Source organism: Balaenoptera physalus, assembly GCF_965194825.1.
Source record: "Balaenoptera physalus genome assembly, chromosome: X".
NCBI lineage: Eukaryota > Metazoa > Chordata > Mammalia > Artiodactyla > Balaenopteridae > Balaenoptera > Balaenoptera physalus.
This window is the reverse complement of record NC_138903.1, coordinates 130796809-130821885: the sequence shown is the minus strand read 5'-3', so window position 1 is coordinate 130821885 and position 25077 is coordinate 130796809. Positions and strand designations below refer to the sequence as shown.

The 25077-nt window shown below is 43.5% G+C and overlaps 1 protein-coding gene across 1 annotated transcript; it reads right to left on the bottom strand.

Annotated features, from left to right (window-relative positions):
- Positions 1 to 10382: 10382 nt before the first annotated feature.
- GPR50 (G protein-coupled receptor 50) lies at positions 10383 to 23069 on the bottom strand. The gene is made up of 2 exons (XM_082445714.1): positions 22601 to 23069; positions 10383 to 19730 (listed from the first exon to the last, which is right to left on the bottom strand). Exons 1-2 carry the CDS (start codon positions 22785 to 22787, stop codon positions 18115 to 18117), a joined length of 1803 nt encoding a protein of 600 aa, XP_082301840.1. The 5' UTR covers positions 22788 to 23069; the 3' UTR covers positions 10383 to 18114.
- Between the last annotated feature and the right edge of the window lie 2008 nt (positions 23070 to 25077).

Sequence of the window (25077 nt, the reverse complement as noted above, 5' to 3'; positions counted from 1 at the left end):
ATCTCACATGATACATAAAAATTAACTTAAAATGGATCATAGACCTAAACGTAAGCTAAAACTGTAAAAATCTTTGCGTGACCTGGGTTTAGGCAAAGCCTTCTTAGATATGACACCAAGAACAAAAGTGACAAAAGAAAAAAATAGATAAATTAGACTTCATCAAAATTGAAAATTTTTGTGCTTTAAAGGACATTATCATGTTTTAAGGAAACCCAGGATTTGTCTCAATCAGATGTGGTAAGACACTCAGACACAGAGATGACTGTCATGAAGGAAGAAATTTATACTCACAGATCCCTAGAAATAAGAGGCATGGCATGACATGCAGAGGGGCCACATGGGGAAGCGAGAGGTTGGTCAGGAGGCATGGCAAGCAGGAGAACGTATGGCCAAGAGCCTTTATTGTCATTTCCACAGGAAGGAATGGGCAAAGCATGTGGTAAGCAGGCTTAGTATTGGCTATCTTAAATAATTTCAGCAGGCTCTGGGGCATAGGAGCTGTCCCTAGTTATCTGGTACCTGGCCCTATGGTGATTAGAACAGAAGAATATTGTATCTTAGAGTATAGGAGTCACATAGAAGAGTTGGTTGTGGGTGTGGGCTCTGGAGTAATTGGCTTGTCTATAAAAGGCATGCTCACAGGAAATCATTTACTATCTCCAAGAATTGGTTAGCCCCAGGAGGAGCAGCCCCTCTAGAGTCAGCAAGGCCCCAAGATGCCAAAGCATCAAAAATACATAAAATTAAAATGCATGATAATACACATCAACAAAGTGAAAAGGCAACCCACAGAATGGGAGAACTAAATGCAAATTATGTATCTTACAAGGGACTTTAACAGAATATTTAAAGAACCCTTCCAAGTCAGAAAGAAAAAGAGCAATAACCCAGTTTCAAAATGGGCAAAAGATGTGAATAGACACTTCACCAAAGATATAGGAAAGACAAATAAATACATGAAAAGATGTTTAACCTCATTGGTCTTTAGGAAAACCCAAATTAAAACCACAATATCATTATATAACTGTTAAGATGATTATAATAAAAAAGAAAGATTACAACTGTTAGTGAGAATAGGGAGAAACTGGGACCTTTATATTTTCAAAAATTTAAACATAGAGTTAGCATATCACCTAGCAATTCCACTCCTAAGGATATATCCTCAAGAGAATTGAAAACCTATGTCCGCATGAAAACTTGTACAGAAAAGTTTATAAGAGCCTTGTTCATAGTAACCAAGAAGTGGAAACTCCAAATGTCCATCAATCCCTGAATGAATAAACAAAACGTGGTCTATCCATACAACAAAATATTATTTAATAGCAAAACGAATGAAACACTGATACATACTTCAAAGGTGAACCTCAAAAACTTTATGCTGAGTGAAAGAAGCCAGATGCAAAAGAAACACATATTGTATAATTCCATTTATTGATATGTGAAGTTTCCCCAAAAACGGGATCTTTTGGGGGTGATGGAAATGTTCTAAAATTGGATTGTGGTTGATGTTTGCAAAACTCTATGAATTTACTAAAAATCATTGGCCCGTACACTTAAAACAGGCAAATTCTGTTTGGTAGATTATACCTCAGTAAACTGATTAAATGACAACTATATGCTGTATGCAAGATACACACATACAACAAAATCATTCAGAAAGACTAAAAATAAAGGGATAGACGAAAGTTCACCAGGCAAATGGAAAGCAAAAGAAAGCGCAGTGATCCTGATATCACACAAAGTATAATTCAAGCCCCAAAGTATTAAACATGACGAAGAAGGACAATTGTACTGCAAGAGTCACGGTCCACAATGAACAGATAACACATTAATATTTATGCACCAAATGACACAGCAACCACCTTTTTGAAGCAAGAACTACAAAGAATGCAAGAAGTCATAGATAGACATTCACTAATAGTAGGAGACTTTAATACACCATTTTCAGTATGATACAAATCAAGTGGAAAACAGTATGGATGGAGACAGAATGTACATATTGATTAGGAAACAATAATCCATAGGACAGGTATTTTGAATATATGTTGAAGTCTAGTGTCCATGGTACAGTCACAGACACTGATCATTTATTAGCTCACAAAGAAAATATCAGTACGTTCCATAAAATGTGAATATTACAAGCAACATTCTCTGATTAAAATGCAATCACAATGAGAATATGCTAATAAAAACAACAATAGAAAGGTCTTTCTACCTGAAAATTTAGGGATCTCCTATTAATTTCTGTGTGAAATGGGAACTACAAACTGAAATTACAGAATTAAAAAATAATAACGACAATAAAAGCACTGCGTATCAGAATCTATGGAATACATTTAAAGAAGTGATCAGGGAAAAATTTTTTTTGCATTAAACATTTTTATCCAGGAAACTGAAACAACAGAAAACTGAATTAAGATCGTAGCTCATAAAACTAGAAAAAAATTTAAAAAGTAAACCAAAAGAAAGCATAAAAAAGACATAATAAAGGTAAAAGCAGAAATTAATGAAGAGAAAAATAGAAAAATGGTCTAAAAAATTAAAATATGGTTTTGTATAGATGAACAATATAGAAAAACTATGATCTAACTTTATCAAGAAAAAAATGGATAAAGGAAGAACAAATATGCAAAATGAGAAGAGGGAAATCAGCATTGAAACAAAAAAATTTTAAAAATCATATGAGAGTCTATGTAAACAAATTTGAAACCAAATTTGAAAACCTAGAAGAAATGAATAATGTCCTAAAGAAATCCAAGTTACCAAAATTGACCCTGTTAGAGTTAGAATGCTGAAATAGATCAGTTTCTATAGAAGGAATATACAACACAAAGTTATTAGGGGACTACTCCACCAAACAAACAAACAAACCTGGACCCAGATGATTTCAAGAGGAAAAAGGTAAAACTACATCCATATCTCACTCCACAGTCAAAAAAATAGACTCCAAATAGATTAAAGAGCTAAATGTATGAAATGAAACCATACAAGTATTAGAAGAAAACATGGGGGAATTCCTCTTTAACCTTGGTGTAGGAAAAGACTTTCTATGACTCAAATTCCAGAGGCAATTAATTAACTAATCTAATAAATTTGATTACCTATTCAAAATTTGCATGGCAAATGCACCATAAACAAAGTCAAAAGAAAACTGACAAATGGGTAAACTTTTGCAACATATACCATAGATGAAGGACTAATAAATTAAATATATGAAGGACTCTTGAAAATTGAAGGACATAGAGGCAGTACCAGGGAAGCGCAGGCAATTCAGTATAACTGACACAGAGTGGGTCAAGGGAGGATTACTATCAAGTTAGGGTTAGGAGGAGCACTGGAGGAGAGACATACTTAGCTCTGCAATTTAGGAAGAATAGTAAGTTGGCTCGGTGCAAGTGAATTAGAAAGGCAAGGAGAAGGGTTCAGAAGCTTTTAAAGTAATCAATCTAAGAGATAATGGTGGTTCAAAATGAGAAAGTGACTGAGGATTAAGAAGGAAAGATGAATTAAAGAGCTATTGAAGAGGCAGAATTTACTGGATTTATAAACCAAACAGATGTGGGTGAGTTGGGAGTCCTGGATGAAACCTGAGATTTCAGCATAGGCAATGAGGTAGATGTTAGTGACACAGAGAATGTAGACTGCTGCACACGGAAATTATGAAATAAGGTTAGTTGTTGTTACTTCAGGCTAAACTGGTTTGATTTGTCCTAACAGAATCGACTATAAAGTACTATTCACAATACATATTGACATTCTTTAAGCAGATCTGAATTCAAATTGCACAACTTTCTAGCTTTGTGACTCTAGACTCTTCCTCTCAGAAAAAAAATAAAAAAGAGTAATAATATCAACCTGGCAGCATTTTTATGAGAATTAGAGATAAGAGAAGTAAAGTGCTTTGAGTGATACCTATCACATAGTAAGAACTTAGTAAATTATAGTTTAAACAAAAGGCAACATTGTTGGTTTCATGCCTCTACATTAGAACAAGAGATTTGCCCTTGTTTATCTTTGTATTTTCCATAGACCCTACCCGCCTTAGAAGAGGGTCTTATATGTAATAGAGACTCAATAAATAAGTATCAAATCTATGATAATTGTTTTTTGCTTGACCTTTCTTTTTTCCTGCTTATCTGCCCAAGGCTGTTAACCTTCATTTTAAAAGTATTCTTTTCATGGTTATAACCCCTTCTCCTTGCTCAAAATTTATTTTGCTTAATATCCCCCTCTCTCTCTCTTACAGGCAAATGATGACACTTTCTTATAAAACTTCTTGACAACTACTCCCATCTCCACTCCCAACCCCACACAGGAGTTTCATTCAACAGTGGAATCTCAGTCCCTGTCTGGCTTGGCTGTGATGGAAATTACACAGGCTACTGAATTTTTCTGAAACTGTTGCTGATCTCCAGAACTTCCACCAGAATTAAGAGCAGTCAATTAATGACATGGTCAAACAGCTTGAACTTAATCAAAGTGAACCATAGCCACCAGAAAAAAGACATTTAATTTGATCTGAAATATTTGTACAAGAAAAAATGTCAAATCTCAGACATGACTTGTGATTAACAACTCTATAAAAATAAAGAGCAATTTGAAATTTTAAAAAAATTGAGTGCAAGGGACCAAAAACTCAATCGAAAAGTGAGGAAAATATAAAAACAGACAATTCAACAAAAAAATAGGATATAAAAATGCCCATTCAATACATGAAAAATGTTCAAACTCAGTACATAATTAGAGAACTGCTGATTAAAACCACACTGAGATACCATTTCTTACCTATCAGACAAGCAAAAATTTAAAAAGTGTGATGACAGAATCTGTTGAAGAGTCTGTGGCGAAGCAGTCACTCACTGAGAATACAAATCAGTGCAACACTTCCACAAGGAAATTGGCCATACCTAACATAACCTTTCAACCCAGAAATCCCGATTCTAAGAATCTATATTTGAAGATGAACTTCCAACAATCCAAAAATATATATGCACAAGGATATTCATTGCAGCATAGTTTGTAATTGCAAAATATTAGAAACAACTGAAACGCCCATAGATAGGAGAGTGTTTGTATAAATTATGCAACATTGGCACAATGGAGTCCTATACAGCTGTAAAAAGGAATGAAGAACTGATACGGAGTGATTTCTATGACATACTGCCCAAGAGAAGAAAATTAAAGTGCAACAGGGCAGAAAAAAAGGTTCCAAAAATGTGCTTCTCCATAAAAACAAGGAGAACACTGCAAAAACTGTCAAAATCAACTTTTTCAGAACTCTGGAAATTAACCTAAGTCTTGCAACAACCCAAGGAGGATTTATTTAAGAAAAATGACTGAATTTTGGTAAGAACAGTGAGTTTGGTGGTGCTTTAACTAGCACTCATTCCATTCCCCTCCCTTAGCTCCTCAGTAGCTTTGAAAAAGCAATAGCTTCACAACTAAAGCAGTTCTGAAAACCAGAAACCTAGTGGCCACTGAAGGAGACTTAACAGGTTTGGGGTTGCACAAAATTCTTTGCGTGGGTTTTAGTAGGTTGTGTCTTTCAAGGAATTGGTCCATTTCATCTAGTTATCAAATTTATGAGCATAGAAGTGTTCATAGTATTCTTTTATTATCCTCTTAATATCTGTGGGATCACTAGAGATGACTGGTCTTTCATTTCTGATATTAGCAATTTGTATTCTCTCTCTTTATTTTGTAGCTAGCCTGGCTAGAGATTTACCAATTTTATTGATCTCTTCAAAGAATTAGCTTTCCATTTCATTAATTTTAATCTACCAATTTCCTGTTTTCAATGTTATTGATTTCTGATCTGATCTTTATTCTTTCCTTCTGTTTGTTTTAGATTCATATTACACTTCTCTCTCTAGTATCCCATATCCACAAATATATATATATACACCAATCTTCATAGCAGTATTATTTGCAATAGTCAAAAGGTGGAAACAATCCAAACTTTCACTGGTAGACGAATGGATAAGCAACATGTGGTATATAAGTACAAAAGAATATTATTCAGCTTTAAAAATGAATGAAATTTTGATCTGTGCTACAACATGGATGCACTTTGAAAACTATGTTAAAAAACAACAACTAGCCGGGTAGGAGGGGCGAACTCATGATATAGTCAAGACCCATAAACCCAGGCGGGCAACCCACAAATGGGAGGATAATTACAACTGCAGAGGTTCTCCCTAAGGAGCATGGGGTCTGGGCCCCACCTCAGACTCCCCAGCCTGGGGGTCCTTCGCTGGGAAGACAAGCCCCCCAGAGCATTTGGCTTTGAAGACCAGTGGGGCTTACTTTTGGGAGTCCCAGAGAGCTGGGGGGAAATAAAAATTCCATGCTTAAAGGGGTGCACAAAATCTCATATGCTCTGGGACCCAGGGCAGAAGCAATAATTTGAAAGGAGCCTGGGTCAGACCTACCTGCTGATCTTGGAGAATCTCCCAGAGAGGCAGGAGGCAACAGCAGCTCACCCTGGGGATATAGACACTGTTGCTGGCAAGTGTCATTTTGGAATTCTCCTTCTAGTTTATTAGCCTCAGGACCCAGCTCTGCCCCTGCCCACCAGACTGTAGACACCCATACCGGAATGCCTCAGGCCAAGCAACTAGCCAGGCAGGGACACAGCCTCACCCACCAACAAGCAGGCTGCCTTCAGACCCTCGGAGCCCACAGCCACCCCTGGACATAGACCTGCCCACCAGAGGACCCAGAACCTGGTCCCACACAACAGTGCACCAGCACTAGACCTGATACCTCCAGGGCCCTCCAGCCAGAGACCCTGGGATCCCAGCTCCACCCACCAGTGGGCAGGCACCAGCCCCAGAATCCCTGGGCCCACCCACCAGTGAGCCTGCTCTAGTCTCAGGAGCAGCCTTACCCATTAGCAGGCAGACACTGGCCATAGGACTACCATAGCCCCTCAGCCTATGGACCCAGCCCATCCACCAACAAGCCAGTACCAGCCCTGAGACCAACTGGGCCATTGCCCTGCCCACTAGCAGGCCAACACAAGCTTTGAAACATCCCAGACTCTGCAACCAGCTGTTTCGGGAACCTGCCCCACCCACCAGTGGCCCAACACCAATTCTGAGACCCTGGGATCCTGCAGCCAGGACCCAGGACCCAGGACCCAGGACCCAGGACCCAGGACCCAGCTCTGCCTGGGCCCTAACTCCATCCACCAGTGAGCCAGCACTAGCCCCAGGGCTCCCTAGGATTCTGCAGTCAGCTGCCTTGTGACCTGGCCCCACCAAACAGTTGCCAGCAGGCTCCATACCAGGCAGGCCTGGCAGCCAACTGGATGGGAGACCAAGCAAGCCTACCAGACCACCCACAGAAGTCAGCCCACCACAACAAAAGAAGCCATGCAGCCTACAGAGGGGGCATCCCCAGAGCATATAGTTCTTGTGACCAGAGGGAACTGTGCTACTGAGACGCATATAGGATGTCTCCTACAAAAGGCCACATCTCCAAGGTTGAGGAATGTAACCAAACCACCAGATACGTAGAAATAAAACCAGCAAGCTAGGCAAAATGAGGCAACAGAGTAATATGTTCCAAATGAAGGAACAAGATAAAACCCCAGAAGAAGAACTAAGTGAAATGGAGATAGGCAATCTACCTGAGGAAGAGTTCAGGGTAATGATAGTAAAAAATGATCAAAGAACTTGAGAAAAGAATAGATGGACAAAGCAGGAAGTTAGAAGTCTTAAAGAGTTAGAAAATATAAAGAACAACCAAATAGAGATGAAAATACAATAACTGAAATGAAAAATACACCAGAAGGAATCAGCAATAGAATAAATGATTCAGAAGAACAGATGAGTGAGCTGGAAGACAGAGTAGTGGAAATCACTGATACTGAACAAAAAAAAGAAAAAAGAATGAAAAGAAATGGGGACTGTTTAAGAGACCTCTGGGACAACATCAAGCACATTAGTATTCCCATTATAGGGGTGCCAGGAGAAGAAGAGAAAGAACAATTACTTTAAATGCAAATGGACTAAATGCTCCAATCAAAAAACTAAGAGTGGCTGAATGGATACCAAAAAAACCCTGTATATATGCTGCCTACAAGAGACTCACTTCTGATCTAAAGACACACACAGAGACTGAGGGGATGGAAAAAGATATTCCATGCAAATGGAAATCAAAAGAAAGCCAGGGTAGCAGTACTTATATCAGACAAAGTAGACTTTAATAAAGACTGTTACAAGAGACAAAGAAGGACATTACATAATGATCAAGGAATCAATCCAAGAAGAAGATGTAACAATTGTAAATAGATATGCACCCAACATAGAAGCACCTCAATATATAAGGCAAATGTTAACAGACATATAAGAAGAAATTGACAGTAACAAAATAATAGTGGGGGACTTTAACACCCCACTTACATCAATGGACAGATCATCCAGACAGAAAATCAATAAGGAAACAGTGGCATTAAATGACACATTAGACCAGATAGACTTAATAGATTATATATATATATAGAGAGAGAGAGAGAGAGAGAGAGAATATTCCAACCAAAAGCAGAAGAATACATATTCATTTCAAGTGCACATGGAATGTTCTCCAGGATAGCTCACACACCAGGCCATAAAACAAGCCTCTGTAAATTTAAGAAAATTGAAATCATATCAAGCATCTTTTCTGACTACAGTGCTATGAGACTACAGATCAACTACAAGAAAAAAAAACTGCAAAAACACAAACACATGGAGGCTAAACAATATGCTACTAAACAAACAGTGGATCACTAAAGAAATCTAAGAAGAAAAAAGTACCTGGAAACAAAAGAAAACAAAACACAATGACCCAAAAATCCATGGGACACAGCTAAAACAGTTCTAAGAGGGAAGTTTATAGCAATAAAAGCTTGTCTCAAGAAACAAGAAAAATCTCAAATAAACAACCTAACCTTACACCTAAAGGAACTAGAGAAAAAAAGAACAAACAAAACTAAAGTTAGTAGAAGGAAAGAAATCATAAAGATCAGAGCAGAAAAAAAAATGAAATAGAGACTAAAAGAACAATAAAAAGATCAATGAAACTAAAACTGGTTCTTTGAAAAGATAAACATAATTGATAAACCTTTAGCCAAACTCACCAAGGGAAAAAGGGAGAGGGCTTAAATCAATAAAATCAGAAATGAAAAAGAAGTTAAAACCAACACCGCAGAAATACAAAGGATAATAAGAGACTACTATAAAAAACTATATGCCAATAAAATGGACAACCTAGAAGAAACAGACAAATTCCTAGAAATATACAATCTCCTAAGACTGAACCAGGAAGACAGGGAAAATATGAACAGACCAATTACCATCAATGAAGTGGAATCAGTAATCAAAAAACTCCCAACAAATAAAAGTCCAGGACCAGATGGCTTCACAAGTGAACTCGACCAAACATTTAGAGAAGAGTTAACACCTATCCTTCTCAAACTCTTCCAAAAATTGCCAAGAAAGGAACACTTCTGAACTCATTCCATGAGGCCAGCATCACCCTGATACTAAAACCAGACCAAGATATCACAAAAAAAGAAAATTATAGGCCAATATCACTGATAAACATAGATGCAAAAATCCTCAGCAAAATATTAGCCATCCAAGTCCAACAATACATTAAAAGGATCATATACCATGATCAAGTGGAATTTATCTCAGGGATACAAGGATTTTTCAATATTCACAAATCAATCAACGTGATACACCACATTAACAAATCTGAGAATAAAAACTATATGATCATCTCAATAGATGTAGAAAAATCTTCTGAAAAAATTCAACATTCATTTATGACAAAAACTCTTCAGAAAGTGGGTATAGAGGGAACATACCTCAACAAAATAAAGGCAATATGCGATAAGCCCACAGCTAACATCATAGTTAACCGTGAAAAGCTGAAAACATTTCCTCTAAGATCAGGAATAAGACAAGGATGCCCCCTCACGCTCACCACTTTTTTTCAACATAGTATTGGAGGTCTTAGTCACAGCAATCAGAGAAGAAAAATGAAAGGAATCCAAATTGAAAATGAAGAAGTAAAATTGTCACTGTCTGCTGATGAGATGATGCTATACATAGAAAGGCCTAAAGATGCCACCAGAAAAATACTAAAGCTCATCAATGAATTTGGTAAAGTTGCAGGATACAAAATTAATGTACAGAAATCTGTTGCATTTCTATACACTAACAATGAACTATCAGAAAGAGAAATTAAGGAAACAATCCCATTTACAATCACATAAAAAGAATAAAATACCTAGGAATAAACCTACCTAAGGATATTAAAGACCTATATTCATAAAACTGTAAGACACTGATGAAAGAAATTGAAGACGACACAAACAGGTAGTTCTTGGATTGGAAGGATTAATATTGTTACAATGACCATACTACCCAAGGCAATCTACAGATTCAATGCAATCCTTATCAAAATACCAATGGCATTTTCAACAGAAATAGAACAAATAATTTTAAAATTTGTATGGAAACACAAAAGACTCTGAATAGCCAAAACAATTTTGAAAAAGAACAAAGCTGGAGGAATTATGCTCCCTGACTTTAGACTATACTACAAAGCTATAGTCATCAAAACAGTATGGTACTGGCACAAAAACAGACATATAGATCAAAGGAGCAGAACAGAGATCCCAGAAATATACCCATGCACATATAGTCAATTAATCTACGACAAAAGAGGCAAGAATACACAACGGAGAAGACAGTCCCCTCAATAAGTGGCGCTGGGAAAACTGGACAGCTACATGTAAAAGAACAAAATTAGAACATTTTCTAGCACCATATACAAAAATAAACTCAAAATGGATTAAAGACCTATATGTAAGCCTGGAAACTGTAATACTTCTAGAAAAATACATAGGCAAAACACTCTTTGACTTAAGTAGTAGCAATATTTTTGGGGATCTGTTTCCTAAGGCAAAGGAAACAAAAGCAAAAATAAACAATGGGACCTAATTTAACTTAAAAGCTTTTGCATAGCAAAGGATGCCATCGAAAAAAATGAAAAGACAACCTACTAAATGGGAAAAAAAATTTTCAAATGATATTACCCATTAGGGGTTAATATCCAAAATATATAAACAGCTCATACAACTCAACATCAAAAAACAAACAGCCTAACTGAAAAATGGGCAGATGACCTGAGTGGCCATTTTCCAAAGAGGAAATGCAGATGGCCAGGAGGCACATGAAAAGATGCTCAACATCACTAATCATCGAAGAAATGCAAATCTAAACCACAATGTGATATCACCTCACCCCTGTCAGAATGTCTATCATCAAAAAGACTGATAATAATAAATGTTGACAAGGATGTGGAGAAAAAGAACCCTTGTACACTGTTGGTAAGAATGTAAAATGGTGCAGCCCTGTGGAAAACAGTATGCAGTTTCCTCAGAAAACTAAAAATGGAACCACCATATGATCCAGCAATTCCACTCCTGGGTATATAGCCAAAGAAAATGAGAACATTAAATAAAAATACATATGCACCCCAATGTTCGTAGCAGCATTATTTACAATAGCAGAGATAAGGAAGCAACCTACATGTCCATCAACAGATGAACGGGTAAAGAAGATACGGCATATATATATATATATATATATATATATATATATATATATATATATATATATATATATATATGATGGAATACTACTCAGCCATAAAAAAGAATGAAAATTTGCCATTTGCAGCAACATGATGGACTTGGAGCATATTATACTTAGTGAAATAAGTCAGAAGAGAAAGACAAATACTGTACGATATCACTTATATGTGGAATCTAAAAAAAATACCAAAAAACTACCTAATATAACAAAAAAGAAACAGACTCACAGTTATAGAGTACAAACTAGTGGTTACCAGTGGAGAGAGGGAAGGGGGGAGGGGCAAGAGAGAGATAGTGGATTAAGAGGTACAAATTATTATGTATAAAATAAATAAGCTACAAGGATATATTGTACACCACAAGGAATATAGCAATATTTTATAATAACTATAAATGGAGTATCACCTTTAAAATTGTGATTCATTAGGTTGTACACTTGAAACATATAATATTGTACATCAACTATACCTCAATTTTAAGAAAACCCAACATTGAACACTTTAAAATGATGAAACTTATGGTAAATGAATTATATCTCGATAAAAATGTGTATATATTTACTATAGAAAGTGTTAAAACATGTGTGTCTTTTCACATATGCATTTTGGTTTTGTTAACAAAGTCACATACCATTCTCTGCTTTTTCAACTTAATATGAATTGAAGATATTCCACATCATTAAATCTTCCTATGACAGTTTTTAAAAAGAACTGCTGATACATCCAACAACACTCATGCTTCTCAAAAGCATGTTTACCAAAATTAGCCAGATTCAAAAGCATACATGTTATTCTATTCCCCTTAATGAAATTCAAAAATGGGCAAAACTGATCTGTGATGTTAGAGGTTAGACTAGTGGTCAACTTTTGGGGAGTTATTGACTGAGTTGGGGCATTTAAGGGCCTTCTGGGGTACTAGAAGTGTTCTATATCTTCATCTGGAAGACGGTGATATAAAAATATGCCTATAGTAAAAATCTATTTATCTGTATGCTTAACATGTTTGCATATCATTGTATATAAACTATAGTTCAATTAAAAATAAAAAACAAAAAAATAAATTAAAAAAATGTGGCATCAGTGCAAGGCTAGACAAACAGACTAATGGAATAGACTAGACCGCTCAGAAACAGCTTGATGATTGATGATAGATAGATAGATAGATGATAGATAATTTTTATTTTTATGTGACTAACCAATTTACAGCAAAGTCTCCACTACAGTTCAGTTGGGCAAAGGATGGCCTTTTCAATAAATGGTGATTAAATGAAAATATGAACCTTGACTATATTAAAAAATGAATCTTGACCCCCTACCTCACACCAAACACAGAAAATTAACTTCAGATTAAGCATAGACTTACATGTTAAAGGCAAAATAATAAAGTTTCTAAAAGAAAAACTAGGAGAATATATTCATTATATTAGTCAGAAATTTCTTAAACAGAAAGTATTAGTCATAAAAGAAAAAACTAATAAATTGCACTTCATAATATTAAGGATTTTTGCTCATCAAAAGATACAATTAAGAGAGAGAGAAGGCAAACCACAGACCGAGAAGATATTCGTGAAATACATATATTTGTATCCAGAATATATAAAGAACTTCTACTTCCAATAAGAAGACAGGAACCTCAGATTTAAAACAGTCAAAATATTTGTTCAAACTCTTCACTTTTTAGAATATCCAAATGGTCGATGATCATGTGAGAAGATGGTCAACATCATTATTCATTAAGGAATTGAAAACTGCAAATACAATGAAATAGCAGTAGACATCCAGTAGAATAGCTAAAATTAAAAGGGCTGAAAATACTGAATGTTGGCAAGAATGCAGAGCATCTTGAACTCTAATGCATTGCTAGTAAGAATATAAATTGTTTCAACCACTTTGGAAAAATATTTGGCAGTGCTTACTAAAACTAAATACACATATATTCACGACTCAGGAATTCCAATCCTAGGTGTACTTCCAAGAGCAATGAGTTCATATATGTACCAAAAGGCATGCACAAGAATGTTCATTAACAGCTTTCTTCATAATAGCTCCAAACTAGAATACACACCGAATGTCCACCTATAGTAGAATTGATAAGAAGTTCTTATACTCAATACAATGGAATTCTACACAGCAATAAGAAGGGTGGACTGCTTCTACCCAAAGTAATATGGATAAATCTCACAGACAAAATGACGAGTGAAAGAAGCCAGATACAAGAGAGTATATTCCGTATGCTTCCACTGAAATAAAGCACGAGAACCAACAAAATTAAGCTGGCATAACGGAACCTTCTAAGTGCTGGAGATGTTTTATATCTTGATTTGTGTGGTGGCTACATAGGTGTGTATATAAGTAAAAATTCGTTCAACTTTACACCGAAGATTTATGTACCTCACTGTATGTAAAATTATAACTTTATATAAAATTAAATTAAAAGACGTGTACAAAAATCTTTATAGAAGCATTTTTCACAGTAGTCCCAAATCATAAACAACCTAAAGGTCCATCAATAATAGAATCAATCTATAAATTATGGTATATTCATACTGTAGAGTACTACATAAAAATGAAAACACACCCCAAACTACTGATACAAAAACATGACTGAATCTCAAAAACATAATTAATTGAGCAAAAGAAGCCAGACTAACATATGATTTAACAATTCCACTCCTAGATATATTTCCAAGAGAATTGAAATCAGGGACTCAAATACTTGTAAATCAATGTTCATAGCAGCCAAAAAGTGGAAATAGCGCAAATGTCCATCAGTGGATGAATGGACTAACACAATGTGGTGTATCTATACAACGGAATATTATTCAGCCATAAAAACAATGCAGTACTGACACCTGCTACCACGTGAATGAACCCCGAAAACATTATGTTCAATGAAAGAAGCCAGACCCAAAATGACAAATAATATATGATTCCATTTATATCAGGTACCTAGAACAGGCAAATCCATAGAGACAGAAAGTAGAATAGAGGTTACCAGGGGCTGGGGGAGAGGGGAATAGGGAGTTATCATTTAACGGCTACAGAATTTATGTTTGGGATGATGAAGAAGTTCTGGAAATGAACAGTGGTGATGATTGCACAACATTGTGAATGTACTTAATGCCACAGAATTGCACACTTAAAAATGGTTGAAATGGTAAGTTTTATGTTATGTATATTTTATCACTATTTTAAAAAAGAAACGGGACAAAAATACATACTGCATGCTTCCATTTATATGAAGTTCTAGAACAGGCAAAACTAATGTATGGTGATAGAGGTCAGGATAGCGTTTGCCTTTGGTTGGGGTATAGACTGGAAGGATGCAAAAGGGAGCCTTCTGGAGGGTCAAAGGGGTCGTTACACGGATGCATACCTGTGTAAAAAAAATGGTCTAACTTTCACTTTACAGTATATACATTATATTTCCATTTAAAAAGAAAATAAAGAGGAATAGAAACTGGGGGAAACTGCCATTTAAAATTTGCTTCCATTTCTTTATCCCTTGATCGTGGAGACTTAGGCTCACCTGGAGGCAGATTCTCTCATTGGGGAAGTCAGTAAGATTGGCCCTTCTGATTCTACTTGTATAAAACCGGAAGCTTTGCATTGTCATGGAGACAACTACAAAGCACCTTAAAACTGACCGCAGAGATTCAGTGTCTTGCCTTGGTTACTCATAGTGGGCATGGCTAGTCAGAGATGTGTTTATGAGGCTTCTTGACTTCGGGAGTGGAAAGGGACAGGATAAGGGAAAAAGGGGCAGAGAAAAATATTTCTGGGCTATGTATAAACAGGAGGCACTGCGCTTCAACCGCTGTTTGTTCCCATGGGAGTGGATTATGAGGGCAGAGGTGGGGAGGCAGGAATGATGAACGCACCTTGCAGGTGAGCAGAGTGGATGAAGTGGCTGCTTTCATGAGATTCTGGGCATAAGCAGTGTTGCTTCAGGCATCTCAGAGCGGAGTGTGAAACAAAGCTGTAAAAAGTGCCAAGAGTTTCTTCACCCCTCCCATCACCTCTCAGAACCCTGCACCCAGTTCGGAGCATTGAGGCACAGCGTCCTTGGTTTGAACACTTGCAATCTTACCCAAAGCAAAGCTCCTTGAGTGAGGGCAGACAGGGAGAACGCGGAAAACATGGGGAGAGGGTGGCAACTGTAAAGCAATTTGAGCGCACGAGTAAGCATCCTTTTTGCGTGTCCAGGGATACTAGGCAGAAATGTGGACAGGGAATCAGCCTGAGGTACAGCAGCCACTCTGTTGGGGCTTGAACCACTGTAATTTGGGCATCAAAAAAAGTGAAGATGACCTCAGCTTATACTTACAGTCTAGTTAAACCTGGATAGAACAACTATATATATGCCTAACTCCGTGGGCCTATGTATATGTGCATGTTTTAATGTGTATACTTTCTTAACCAAATTGATATCCTACCATGCATTATTTTGAATCTACTTTTATTTTTATGGAGTAGTCTGTTTGGGGCATTACGTTGTCATTAGAGATTCTTTTGAGGCTATGTTCCTGAGGCTAGGATGCTTGCCCAGTTGCTGGGGTCTCGCCACCTAACTTTCAGCTAGAGAGGAACCCACCTGTCCTCCCGCCCCTCACTCCTGTGCCTCCCCCCACTGGATTGTGGGCTCTGTTACTTGGTCCCAGTAGCCTCCGGAGTTGTGACATAATTGAGGCCCAGCTCCACTCCTTCCATGGGGGTAAAAGAGGACCCGTTTTCAGAAGCCTTGGCAGGCAGGGTCCAGAAGTCCAAGAGCTGGCAGGTCAGGTCATCCATTGTCACCGTACTAGTGAGAAGAACACACCACACCCAGGGAGCCCTCCTCTGCCTCCACCCCACCCCGACCTGGCCACAGTTTGCTAAGCCAGGCAACTGTGGAGAGAGGGGTCATGTGACTCGCCCTGGGGTATAGCAGGGAGGGTACTTGCATCCGAGTCTCTTGATCCCCCAAGGGGTATGCTTTTCCACCCACCCCCAAGCCTCCCCACAAGTGAATCTGGTGGAGGAAGCAAATTTATCCACAGATCACACACCAAAGACACAAAAACACTTATTTAATTGCTACCACAAATAGAGAATTGAATTAAGGCAGTATAATACATTTCCACTTATCCTTACAATCTTTTGTACAGTAAACCTTGCTTTAAGTGTCAATTTGAATCAATAATCGAGATTTTTATTAAACAATGTTTTCTTGAATTCTAGAGAAAAATCATTTCCTGGGCTGTCAAGTGTGCTGATACAAGACATCTACACCTAAACACGGTGGATCACAGAACCTCAGCCAAGGGTAGTGGGCTTGGCTGATGTCGGCAAGTCTTCCTCCCCGCCTCCCCCCACCATCCCCACCACAGCTAGGAGGCTCAGAGGGATGGGGGGCAGGAGGGAACCGCTTTTGAAGAAGCACTTGTTTACAAGTCCAGGCAGTACTCCATTCACTTCTGGCTACCAGTTATTACCTCAAATTCCCTTCTGAATGAAAAAGAAAAATGTAAAAACTGATTGCGTAAAAAGAGCAGGCTGTGTATAATATTAAAAGCATGACTGTAATTGATCCTAGCAACCATAAGTTTGGATGTGGGGAGAAACCAGTTTATGGATGGATTTGTTTTTCCGGAACTAAATGAAAGAAAATCCTGGCAAATACGAAAAAAGGTAAGTAACTACAAATAAGGTAAAACCATCTCATCATTTGCATTCGTGTTTGACTATAAAAATCAGCACCAATGTTTGAATTTTCACAAAATAGAAATAATTCGGTGCGGCAATATCTTTCCTTTTGCCATTTGATCTCATAGGCATAAATATTTATTTTAATAATAAGAGCTTAGTAAATTGTGTTCTTCAGATAGGGGTCATATTTTGTTGCTGGAATTTAGAAAGGAAACTGTTCCAAGTACTTGTACTTTATCGCAATTGCCTTTCGGACTGCCGTTCAAAGTACAATAAATACTTAAACACATAAAGCTCTGCGGTCACATTCACTTTACGGAAGGCTTTACCACAGCGCACCTTTACCATTGCGCATGCGCTCCTCCCCCACCCACCCCCTCGAGGAATGGGAGAAGAAAGCAGGAACAAGGAGAAGGAAATGAGGAGTGGGGAGAAACAGTTACACAGGAGTGGGGAAAAACCAAAGTCTACAAGTTCAAGGATCACTGTGGGCTCACAGTCAACCACAGGAGGAAAGGGAGGCTCAGAACAACAGAAGTCAAACTTGAGGGGAATTTGGTCTCTAAAAGAGCAAGCGCACACACACACACACACACACACACTCACACTTTTGCAGAGTACATAATGAAAGGTAGGTGTGCTCACACTGTGTCTGTGAGTCAGTGTCCGCGTGTGTCTATGTGTAGATGCACTAAGATATCTCACCTTGTGTTACGTATGCTAGCCAGCCTTAAAAGTGGACCACTGCTTGGCCACCCCTCAGAGCATTTGTCACACAGCCATTTCATCAGAATCAGCTTCAACATCAATAACCATAACCTCATGGTAATCATTGGTGGCAATGGTGACCACAATGGGGTCAACAGGGGCAGCGGCAGCAGCAGGCTCCAGCGGGCTGGCAACAGGCTTGGGGGACCCAGTGGCGGGGTTGGAAGCGGGCTCAGGGAGGCCAGTGATGTCACACTCTAGGTGGCCAGCAGCAGTGGGCTGAGGCTGGCCGGCGATGGCAGGCTCCAGGTGGCTGGTGGCAACAGACTCAGGATAGCCGGCAAGCTCAGGGTGTGGGGTAGCAGGCTTCGTGTGGCCAGTGGTGGGTTTAGGGCAGCTGATGGCAGGGCTGAAGGTAGCCTTGGAGTGGCTGCCGGCAGGGACGTGGTGGCCAGTGACAGGCTTGGGGTGGCTAGAGGCAGGCTTGAAATGGACAGAGTCAGCCTTGAAGTGGACAGAGGCAGGCTTAGGGTAGACAGTGGCAGACTTGGGGTGACCAGAGGCAGACTTGGAGTGGCCAGAGGCAGATTTAGGGTGGCCAGAGGCAGGCTTGGAGTGACTAAAGACAGACTTATGGTGACCAGAGGCAGATTTGCGGTGGGCAGAGGCAGACCTGGAGTGGCCGGAGGCTGGCGTGGGGCGGCCAGAGGCACGCTCAGGTTGGCCAGCTGCAGCATCACCAGGTAGTGGAACATTCCGGACGTTCATCGGCATTTCCTCCACAGCAGGACAGGCACGGGCATGGTCTTGTTCACGGGCTTGTTCGCGGGCTTGGTCACGGGCACGGGCGCGGGCGCGGGCGAAGGCTCGGGCCTCCCGCATTTCCCGAACATCAGTGATGAGGCCAGAGAGGAACAGGATAGGATGCCGCATAGCATGGAAGATGGTCCAGTATTCCCTTCGGAAATTCTCATTGAGGAGACCGTAGATCACAGCATTGAGGCAGCTGTTGAAGTAGGCTACGAAGTAGGCTGCAAGATAAAGCCAGTTGGGGACCTTGCCTGCCATCTCCTTTGGACTGACAGCCACCAAGACAGTGAGCACGTTGATGGGGCACCAGCACACTGCAAAGAGGAGGAAGATCACAAACATGGTTAGAAAATTGCGAACCTCAGCAAGCTGGTTGTCAGGGTTCTGCCCAGCCGGCTCACGGGCCGCCAGCACTTTGGTCCAGATCCTCACGTAGCAGAAACCCACGATGAGCAGAGGGAGGACAAAGTGGATGCAGACGATGGTCACGGCAAAGGCAGGGTTGTTCAGATAGTTGAAGATGCAGGTGTAGGTGCGAGGATCATACTCGATGGTGCCGACGTACATGTTGGGCAGGACAGCCAGGACAGTCATGATCCAGGTGACAACCAGGTAAATGCAGGTATTGCGCACACTGAAGATGCGCTCATACTGGAGGCTGTGACAGATGTAGCAGTAACGGTTGATGGCAATCGCCACGATATTGAAGATAGAACCGACCACACTCAGCCCTGTGATGAATCCAACCATCTGGCACTGTAACTGGCTCAGATCCCAGCCACCAATGGCCATGGCGTGCAGCATCAGAGGATAGGGGTAGACGGCCACCAGCATATCAGCCACAGAGAGGCTAACCACGAAGATGTTGCCTGAAAAGCATATTGGGGCGGGGCGGGGGGGGGGGGGAGGAAGACAGAGAAGAATAAATGGTTACATTTGGAAATCTACAAATATAAGCTGGAGGAAAAGGCCAGCTGGAGTCGTGACAATTTAGAATTCTAGAATTCTTTTAAAGAAATACAGTTGTGTTTTTATTTTTAGTTACAAGCATGTTCCAGATGATTCTGATGCACAAGCAGGTTTGGGGGACCTGTCCTTTGACAACCTTTTTTTCCTTTCAAACAACGTCGTCTCTGCTTTGGGAAAAAAGTGAAGTCAGAAAGCAGTAAACACGAAAGCCCTTTGGGGAGCCCTTCACACTCCCACACACACAGACCTGTGGCCATCACTTTAAACAAAAACAAAATGCAAAGTTTTGGCGGAGTAGGGGTTGGGGGAGGGCGGGGGGGAGAGGGGAGCTGGATGGAGCTGTCTGTTGGAAACGGGCTGGAGAGTAGGGACTGGGGTGGGTGGAGATATTGGAGGACTGTCAGGAAGCCTCAACCTCCCCCAACCCCGAAAAAAACAAATTAGCCCTCTGCCTTCTCTAACTTACCATCGCATTTACAACGCAAACATGTCTAAAGAGAACTGTCCGAAAAAGGGCATGTCGTTTTCTTAAGCGGTCTTTCCCAGCGGGAACAGACAATAATCTAAGACCTAGCCCAGTAAATACTTACCATTTCCGAGGTAACCTAAGAGTAAAAACTGAGGGCGGGGAGAGGCCCTGTAAAATTTAGTCTGAGAAATAGTGAGCAAAGAGGGAAAAAAATCAGGAAAATCCCTGCAAGGATTAGCAGAATTGCCTGCTTCACGCGGGTCCCCGAGCAGAGCCGGGCACCAGCACGTTCGCCGCCCTGCACACTGGTTCCAGGCCCCCGGCCCCGGGCTTTACTGGAGCCTGCGGGCTAAACAGGAAAGTGCTGGGGGCGGGGGGGGGGGGGGCACTCCTGTTTTGTAGGCCGGCGGTAGGAACGCTGTTTGTAAAACCTGCAAAGCCAAGTGCAGATGCGGAGCCCTTTCTCTGGAAACACCTCATTGCTAATTAGCATTGGTTTGGCAAAATATTGCACTTCATCTCGGACTAGGAGAAAATGAGCACTTTTAAAAGGGCAAAGGAACGACTCGTTCTGCTTCCTTCCGCCAGCACTGCCAAGGCGAGGCCTCGGCGCTTTCTATCCAAGAGGTTCTTTCTAGGGTTTTCCCTCAAAGTAATGAATTCGGAGAAGAAAGGAGGAGAAGAGAGAGGGCAAAGACTTAAAAACAAAACCACAACAACTCTAAAAACCTTTATTTGAATTATAGAAGGAAAGGAAGGTGAAGGAGAAAAGGAAAAAAGAGAAAATGGACTTTGCAGGTGCCCCACCCCCCGGGGGCTCCGGGATTGGGCCCCTTGGGACCGCACTGCTGGAGTGCACGTGAGATCCAAGTGTGCGGCCCCACGTCTCCGGGGGACCGAGGAGAAATCAGACACACCCATCAGAGTTTAAAAAAAAACTTCTAATGACTGTGTGCCCGTCAGTGCATTTAGAAACTTGTGTGGTGTTTGTGATTCCTCGTCCAAGCAAAGTAACCCCCAGAGACTGGCGGCCTCCACTCCCCGGCACCCCGCCCGCCCGGGTCCTGTGGGTGCCCGACCCCCTCAGACCCCGCCCCCTCGCTCCCCTCTGCCCTCCGGCCCCAGCCGGCCGGGATCCAGGCGGCGGAGACCCTGGGCGCCGCCCCCTCCCTCCCGGGGCCCGAGCTGGGAGTTTGGGCCCCTTCGCCCCTCCCCCACCTCCCCTCTCGAGCCCTCTCCCGCCCAACCTGCAAAGGCGGCTCAAGGTTCCGCAGCGTCTGCCGCCCCCGCCCCCGGCAAGGGGCGCAGCGCCCTGCAGCCTCCAGCACCGGCCCCCGGGCCCGCTCGCAGCCGGCCCCCTCCCCTTGGCACTGGCAGGCCGCGAGGGGAGTCTCGCTCGCCGCCCCACCTCGTCCCACATCCCCGCGCTCTGCGGTCTCCCTGCGCCCCCCACCATCCCCTCTGAGCTCTCCTGCAGCCCTCCCGCGATCCTCACCGGTTCTGCCGTCTTCTATCCCCCCGGGACGCCGAGCTCCCGAACCTTTCCGCCGCCCCGCCCTGCGACCCCCGGTACCCCGCTTACGGACTTCGGGATCTCCGCCGCCGCCGCCGCCGCCGTCGCTGCCACCGCCTGCTGCGCCCAGCCGGCCGCTCGCCTCTCTCCGCCGTGCGCCCTGGGACGGGCGGACGGAGCTCGGCTCCGGCGGGCTCAGACCGCCCTGCTTCACACTCAGGCGCGGGGGTCTGCGCTCCGCCGCCCGGGAGCTGCCCGGGAGCCGCCCTGGAGTCACAGGGCTGCGGCGAGCGGGGGCTCGGCCGGACTTGGGCTCGGGCGCCGCGCTGCGCTCCGGCAAGCGCCGCCTCAGCCGCCGAGAACTTAACTTTACCGGAGCGGGTAGCAACCCCGCTGCTCCCTCCGCGTTAATTCCTCCCGCGCTGCCTCGGCGCGGCCACCTCTGCGGCGTCCGGCTCGGCGTGCTGTCCCCGGGCGGCCGCCGGACTCTCCGCTCGGGTGCCGGCTCCCTCTGCATCAGGTTCCCGACGGGGCCGGGCTCGGCGGTGTGCCGCGCACCGCGGGGACGGGGATTTGCACTTGGATGCCCAGAGCTTCTCCGAACCTCCGCAGCCTGGAGAAGCTCTAAGTTTATGGGGCCCCCCGGCAGAACATCATCACTCAGGCTGGCAGGGAAATGGGGAGCAGGGCCCGTCCACAGGTTCCCTATTGCAGGAGCCCAAACTAACACCCTAGGTAGGGGTTGCAAGTGGCTGCATGGTGGGTAGGGAGAAGGAAAGGGGTCTTACCAGAATTTCGGAGCTTCTTGTTCTTCGACACAGCCAAAATGACCATGGAGTTGCCGATCAGGTCTACGACTATGGTGATGACCATTGCGCAGAACATAAAGATGATTAGAGCCGGTGGGTAGTCTGGCTGTGGCAGTTTACAGCCAATACAGCCGTATGGGGTGGGAACTGCCAGGGTAGGCCCCATGTTGCTGCTGGAGACCGTTAGGTCCTCCCAGCCGGGTCTGGACAGCGAACACCTGCTCTGTCGCCAGGAGCTTCAGGAAAGCTGCCACCCCTCCGAGAGTCAGAGAGCAAATGACAGCTTTCCCGCCCCTCTCCGATGAGCTTTTAAAGCCTCAAGAGGCGGCTAGCCCCACCCCAAATCCCTCCCCCCGACCAATCAGAGCTCCCTGATCACCCCCGCTTTGATCTCCAACTCTTTTTGGACAAATCCATATCGAGGTGTCGTCTTGCTTCCGACTGCCTTGTATGTGCTTCCCCTCTAGCCGCTCCCCCTCCCACCACATCCCCCAGGTACCCTGCGTCGTGACCAGCTCGGAATCCACCTCCTCCCCACCAGCCACTGCGCATCCGTTTCTAGCAAGTTCTCCCTCCCTCTCTTACGCACACACCTGGCAAAGCGCTGTAGATTGCAGAGCGGGGCTATAGGGTCCCTCTTGGGGGTCCAGTGCCAACCCAAGCCTGCCTGAAGCCCCCAGCAGAGCGTGAGGAGCGGCCAGTGGCCCCTTGAACCCTAGATATTCTCCTCTGCAGTCTCCTTGAGAGGTTCATCCCATCCCAGTGTTTTGCCTTTTCAAAGCATTCTGTACTCCGCGGGAAGCAGGGGACAGCTGCCGGGGGCTTCCATCCCCAATCTGGGCAGCAGTCTCTAGGGAATTTATTCCCACTCCAGTGCCTGGCAGGAGCTGGTTGGCTCCCTTAGCAGCAGCGGCGGGTGGCCACTCAATCCGGTCCCCGACTTGTGTTTTCCTTGAGGAGAGGGCCCCTACGTCAGGCTCTGGGAGCAGGGATCGTGTCTGTACTCTGGGAGTGAGGAGAGGTAGATGGTGGCCGCTTGCCCCCAACTCTGGGGCAAGCGAGAGTGAGAGCGCATCCCCTTCCCTGCTGCCTGGCATCCTGGCTGCGGGAGCTTCGAGGCTGCTCTGGGGAAAAGTAAAACGGGGGGAAAAGCCCTTCTCTTGGACTGCCGCTCCTCGAAGAAACCCGGGACGAGCGGCTTCGACTCCCGTCCCCTCTCTAGGTGCTCCGCAAGCTTTACGGAGTGGCGCGGGGCACTCGGGTAAGCTCGGGGAGCTGTGCCGGAGCGGCGGGACAGGCGCGGAGGTGCTGGGCTGCGCAGCCTGGAAGCCACCGGCAGACCAGAGGCCCCCGCCCCAGGAGTAACTCAGCTCAGTCCTTTTCCCTTGCGGGGGGGTCTCATTTCAACCTCAACTGGGTCGGGCCGCCCCCCTGCCCCGCGGATCTCCCTCCGCAGGCGTCACAGTTCCCTGCGGTGCGCCCAGGCTCTCGGAGCGCACGGGCTACGGGAAATCCGAAAGATTCGGGCTACAGGGGCGAGAGAGATTCGGATACACGTTCCCTCAACGACCTTGGTTACGGGGGTGGATTTTGTGCCGGCTACTGAAAGTTATGACTCTTGTTGAGAAACCTCCCAGAAAATTTCAGCAAGCACCTTGAAACTTGTCCCAGACTAGCCTTCTTGCTGCAGTGGGGGGATAGGGGGTTGCACTGTCCCGGAGCGCCACCGTCTGGACACTGCCGCCCTCCTGACCCGCGGGGAAGGAGGCGGACACAGGGGTTGGGGGCTGGGGCGCGTTCCGCGAGGGACTTCAACATCTAGGGACCTTTAACGGAAAGACAGATACGACTGAAAAATCAAGAGTGCATGCACTTCCTCTCGCTGAAAAGTCCAAACTAGTAATGTGTCTCCTTGTTTGAAGATGAACCCCTCACCCCCATACTGCGCACGCTACTGAGAAGGGAATAGGCACGAATAACAATCTCCCGCCTGGAGCCTTTTCTCATTCATTATGTCATTGCTCCCGGTCGCCTGGATCCCCGGCCGCGCGCTGTCTGGGCCGGACTTAGCCAGGATTTACCATAAACGCAGCCCCAAAACAGGCTCTGCTATCCTCCCTAGGCAACTGTGAGCCCCGAAAAGAGACCAAAGCCGAAAGGCCGCCCACACCGTGAAGTAGTTCTTCACATCTGGCTGCTGATGCTGGTTTCCCGAGGGTTTGGGTCCTTTTACTTACGGCAAAGAGCGGTTTTTAATTCAGATAAACAAAAATTGGAATGAAAGAAGGAAATCAGCATTCTAATGACTTAAGACACTGGAGTGTCCCCTACCCAAGACACCTCCCCCGCCCAAAATCTTGTAAAGAGAGCTGGCAAACTGTTATCCAGTGCACTGTACTTCTGAGATGAGGTGGCCCCAGAGCAGGTGGAGGCCCAGGACACTGGAAATTCTGGAT

Bases quoted from the DNA above. Each gene is read 5' to 3' on its own strand.
- GPR50 (XM_082445714.1), bottom strand. From the start codon at position 22,787: ATGGGGCCTACCCTGGCAGTTCCCACCCCATACGGCTGTATTGGCTGT. The intron at 19,731-22,600 runs GTAAGACCCCTT...TATGCTTTTCAG, and splicing joins CAAGAAGCTCCGAAATTCTG to GCAACATCTTCGTGGTTAGC.